The sequence below is a fragment of the Pteropus vampyrus genome, unplaced genomic scaffold (genome assembly GCF_000151845.1).
Source record: "Pteropus vampyrus isolate Shadow unplaced genomic scaffold, Pvam_2.0 Scaffold5863, whole genome shotgun sequence".
In the NCBI taxonomy this organism is placed as follows: Eukaryota; Metazoa; Chordata; class Mammalia; order Chiroptera; family Pteropodidae; genus Pteropus; species Pteropus vampyrus.
The window spans coordinates 1,512-6,433 of NW_011894644.1; the positions used below are offsets into that span (position 1 = coordinate 1,512).

General features: G+C 63.9%; 1 protein-coding gene across 1 annotated transcript; it reads right to left on the bottom strand.

Annotated features, from left to right (window-relative positions):
* Nucleotides 1–715: 715 nt before the first annotated feature.
* Nucleotides 716–4,916, bottom strand: LOC105310547 (fanconi-associated nuclease 1-like). Its single transcript, XM_011386712.2, has 5 exons — nt 4,725–4,916; nt 3,728–3,831; nt 3,033–3,227; nt 2,162–2,290; nt 716–968 (listed from the first exon to the last, which is right to left on the bottom strand). Exons 1-5 carry the CDS (start codon nt 4,834–4,836, stop codon nt 831–833), a joined length of 678 nt encoding a protein of 225 aa, XP_011385014.1. The 5' UTR covers nt 4,837–4,916; the 3' UTR covers nt 716–830.
* Between the last annotated feature and the right edge of the window lie 6 nt (nt 4,917–4,922).

Consider the following 4,922-nt stretch of genomic DNA (forward strand, 5'->3'; position numbering starts at 1 on the left):
CCCTCTGCAGTGAGTCACCAGCTCCTTCAACGTCCACTCGGAACTGGCCGTCGCCAGGGCCGCACGGGGGCTGAAGGACTGCGCCCAAACGCGTCATTCCACTCCGCAAGAGCTGGGAGTGACCCCTCCCAAGGCCCCAGGACTCTTCCCTGGGGACGGGGACCCCATCCTTGACCCCCAGGCCCTCCCTCACGCCTTCCCGGCCCAAGGCTTCCAGCGGCGGTGACCAGCAGCCCCGTTTCGGGCGCACTGTCCCCATGGAGGGTCGGGGTGGTCACGAGGAGGACAGAAAGGCACACTGCCTCGCCCTTGAGAGACAGCATTCCCGCGGTGACCGGGCCTGTCTGAGCACGCGCTGGCAGGTGGCACCGGAAGTTAAGGGACTCAACAAACACTTGGTTTTTAATTCCTAAAGTCAGAGTTTCAGCTGTTTATGCTCTCCATAGATCATCGTAAAACAAGAATTTTAACAGCCAAATGTGTAAAGCAGCATAGAAAAACAAATTCGTGAATCTGTTTCTAATACGCTTATGAGAATTGTGCATGCTACTTTTATAAAAGCTGTGAATCATCTCATTGGGGTTTTTTCCAGCTTTTTTTGTATGTCCGATCAAAGCACGTAGATGTCTCCAGTCCCCAGTGGCCACCAAGGTTTTCACCTTTTAAAAAGTTCACTACCTGCGGTGTGGAAACAATGAGTGTCTTTAAGCCAGTACCGAGTTTACTGTCCGCTTTATTAGTGACGATAACAAAGTCCAAATTAAATAAAACGTAATCGATGCTTTTGAGACCCTCAGACGCGTGTCTGACGAGAGGTTCCCAGTGCCGGCCTAGGCCACGCTTTTGCTCTTGGCGCCAACCGCAGCCACGTGGCAGACTTCCACGTCCGCCCCCAGCTTCTGCAGCTCGTGCAGCCAGGTCATCTGCTTGTGTGACAGCCGGTCACTGGGGCCCTTCACTTCCACCAGCTGGAAGAGAGGTTTCGGGAACCGCCAGTCAGACAAGCGACGGTAGCGGTCACCGTACCGCTGTGGCACTAGACTCACACACGCAAAGCAGATACACGTGAAACTTAGAGAAGACGTCGCCTCCCGTAGGAACGAGACAGACCTTCACGGAGAGCTGAGTGATGGGAACGCGGCTCCGGAGCGCGCCGCAGGGGATCAGACCCTTCCGTCACCCTGCAGCCCAACCCGGCTCCTTGCCGGGACCCGGGGCACCGTAGGGCCGGCCCCCGGTAGCCACTCCAGGGTCCCTGTGTCCTGTTGGTGCCTGAGGCAGGCCACCTCCTCCCACCCCCAGGGCCTTCCGCCTGCTGTCCCTCTGCCCGGGACGTTTCTGCCCGGTCGTTGTGCTGGCTCCGCGTCCCTCAGCGGGAAGGCCCAGCGCGGCCTTCATGGTGTCGACCATGAGACGACGTTTCACCGCGGTGGCCGCTGTGAAGCAGGGGCTGTCGGGCGTGCACTGCCCGTTACTGAATTCGAGGTGGTGACGTGAGCCGGCCAGGGGGAGCGTGGGCAAAGGCCAGCGAGCGGAGCAGCCTAGCAGGTTTAGCGTTCCCACGGGACGAGGAAGGAAAAATGGGGAACCATGGCCCCAGATGCCCGAATTTGATGGCGCTATAAACCCAGGGGCCCAAGAAGCCCAGCGAACCCCAGGCAGAGAACACGCTGAGACAGGTGCCGTCAAAAGCAGGGGTGGCGGGGGCGTCTCAAAGGCAGCCAGAACTTGTAAGCCGGAGGGAAAAAGGACGAGTTCTCACGGGACACGACGTGACTGAGACGCAGAGTCACGCCGGGGCTCGGTAACCGTCGTCGGCAGCGCGGCACTTGAGGGAACGGGCAAGGGCAGGAGCAGATGCGGGCGCGTGCGTGTGCGGGGTGTGTGCGGAGCATGTGTGGGGAGTGTGTGTGCGGGGCATGGCAAGCACGTGTGGAGTGCATGTGCGGGGCATGTGCGGATCGTGGCAAGCACGTATGTAGGGCGTGTGCGGGTCACGGCAAGCACGCGTGCGGGGCATGTGCGGCATGTGTGGGGTGCATGTGTGGGGCATGTGCGGGGCGTATTGAGCACCAACGACCAGGCAAGAGGCCCTGGCTGTGGCCCTTGGTGGCGTGGCTAAGCGAGTCGCAAACGGGACTTCCCACTCTGCTCGACTGACCTTGAAGCGGCGGTTCCGGGAGCTCCACACGACCAGGTCCGGGAGGCCCCCCCGGCAGTGGCGGAAGTCTGTGGCCAGACGCCGGCACACGCCGCTGAGGACGCGGCCCCCCAGGCAGGAGACGAGGTCCTGCACACAGAACACACGGTGACTAGCCAGCCCCCCGTGACAGGCCCTGAGCTGCCCCCCAGGTCCACAGCAGGGAGAGCGGAGTGGCCCCGGCAGAAGGGAGCCCAGGACGCTTGGCACCAGGGCCCCAGTGGCTACAGCACGTCTGCCCTGCCGGGAAAATCCTGGGAGCAGCCGAAGAAGCGGGAATTAGGAAGAAGCCCTCAGGAACGTGACAGCGATGGCTCACAGAGGCCAGCAGCCACAGGGACGGGGACGGCATCCGCCCCGTGGGGGCCACAGCTCCGGCAAAGGGGAGCTGTCAGCTGAGGGGGAGAAGGCACAGCTGGAGCTTGTCGTGTGCCCTGACGTGTGCCCACCCATAACTAGCATCTGGGCTGGGGTATCATAAATGCACATGCACACGAGCAGACATGCACATACACGCATGCACACACACAAGCACACATGTACATGCTTGCATACACGTGCACCCCCCCACACACACACACGCTTGTGCACACGCCCCACGCGCATGCACACGTACACGTGCATGTGCACATGTGTGGATGTGTGTGCACGCGCACACATATACGTGCATGAGCGCATGTGCACGTGTGCACACGGATGCACATGCCCGTACGCCATCCCGTGCGATACATGTGTACAGTGCACACACGTGCAGTGCACACACATGTGCAGTGCGCACACGCATGCCCACACGTGCGCACACAGAGACAGGTGTGTCGGGCGCCGTTTTCACCTGCGCTTGCTGCAGAGATGCGAAGCGGTCCCAGCTGACGATGGAAGCCGCTCTGCCGTGCTGGGCCTGCCACGTGGCGGCCACCCAGGCCCGCAGGCTCTCGGCCGGGGCGTGGTGGATCAGCTGCAGCCTGGCCTCGATGGCCGGCCGCCTGCTGGCGTAGAAGCTGTCCGTGCAGAGGTCCAGCGGGAGCGCCTGCGGGCGGAACGACACCTCAGACTCACCTGGCGGGAACCGACTCACCGACGCCACGCAACGCCCAGGAAATGCGGAAACTGGCCGAGCCCACGGAGCTGGCACAGTCTTTTCCTCAAAAGATATGTCAAAAGCGTCTCAGGAATCTGGGCACGCTGGCTCTTCGGCGTAACCGTGCGGGAGAAGGGCTTTCGGGAGGGTCGGGGGCACCGTCGGTGGGCGTGGGGACAGCATGGCTGTGAGCGCCCGGCCCCGGGCCTGGCCAGGCCTCGGCGGGCTGCGGCGGGAGCCACACCCACGTCTGGGAGCGCGGGCAGCGAGTCAGCAGCACACGCGGCCCCTAAACGCCACGAATCAGACTCGTGAACAGAAAGACCCTCTCACGGGAACCAGCCCGGTGACCGGAGCCTGCGGTGGCTTCTGGTGGCCGCGGGGCCCAAAGCCCAGCAGCGTCCGCTCACCTCGGCGTGTGTGCCCGGGGCGCGGCCCGGGCTAGGTACCTGGTAGGCGTTCCTGAAGGCGTCGGGCACCCCGTCCATGAAGATGACGTCCCACAGCAGGAGGCCGTACAGCGTGGTGAAGGTGGACCCTTCCCCGTGGATGCCTACGGCAGGGCACGCGACAGAGGGGCTCAGTGCCCGGCAGCCCGCCCCGCCGTGCGAAATAACGTGGATTCAGACGCACACGCCGTCCTCATGCCGTTCCCGGCCCGCTCCGTACGTGACATTATACACAGAAGCCTGTTTACGGGCAAAAATCCCAGAGCGCCTCGCCACGTGCCCAAGCCTCAGTCTGAGGGGGGCTGAGGGCTCGGCCTGCCTCCGGGGGTCTTGTGCGTTGCGCCCCTGCCAGGAACGTAGGCAGCCACGGGGACACCCCTGTCCCCACTTCACAGCCTGGGCCACAGGAGGTGCTGGCCAGCAGGACCCCCCGACAGGCTGGGAGGCGTCCGTCCAGCCGGCCCGAGAGCTCCCTGTCTGGTCACCCCGCAGCACGGGATGACAGGCCAGGCGGCCATGCGTGTGTCCCATGCGACAGTGCTCTGGGGACATGGCCCATGGGGAGTGGCGGCGCCGCTCTGTCCTGCCCGGCTCGGGCTGTGCTGTGCTCCCTCCTGCCCCGCGCCCCAGCTCCTCGTCCCTGCAGCCTCCCTCCGTGACCCCAAAGGACGGCAGACGGACAACGGACTCACGCAGGCCCTCGGCTCCCAGCTCCAGCCCCTCTGATGGGTCTGTTACCAGGTGGCGCCCGTCAGTCCCCCGTCCTCCCTCATCCCCAGCCGGACAAGCCAGCCTCACTTGCCTAATGTCCCACCGAGCTGTCCCCTCACATTAAGTGCCAGACACTGGCCGAGTGGTGGGCCTTTCACGACCACAGCGAAATTCTTCCCCAAGCCCTCCCTGGCCAGCGGCACCTCTCATGAGGGACAGGACGGCCGGATGTCAGCTCACAGCCGCCACGGTGACGGGGCCGGGAGAAACGCCGCGCGTCGGGTACCTCGGTCGAAGCCACTGCGTCGGTAATGGTCCAGGGCCAGCTCTTCCACGGAGCACAGGGCGGTGGCCGGGGCGGGCCCCCCGGCCTCCATCACAAACACGGACTTGCCCATCCCGTGCTGCGGGCACAGCCGGCCCGAGATGGTCACCTGAGATGGCGGGACGACATCCGTCAGCCTCGCTTCAGCGACAGGCGTGC

What these genes read in the sequence shown, in the direction of transcription:
- LOC105310547 (XM_011386712.2), bottom strand. Translation starts at nt 4,836, where the DNA reads ATGGGCAAGTCCGTGTTTGTGATGGAGGCCGGGGGGCCCGCCCCGGCC. An exon ending in ACGCAGTGGCTTCGACCGAG is followed by an intron (nt 3,832 to 4,724) that starts GTACCCGACGCG and finishes GCCCTGCCGTAG; the next exon opens with GCATCCACGGGGAAGGGTCC. An exon ending in CCTTCAGGAACGCCTACCAG is followed by an intron (nt 3,228 to 3,727) that starts GTACCTAGCCCG and finishes TTCCGCCCGCAG; the next exon opens with GCGCTCCCGCTGGACCTCTG.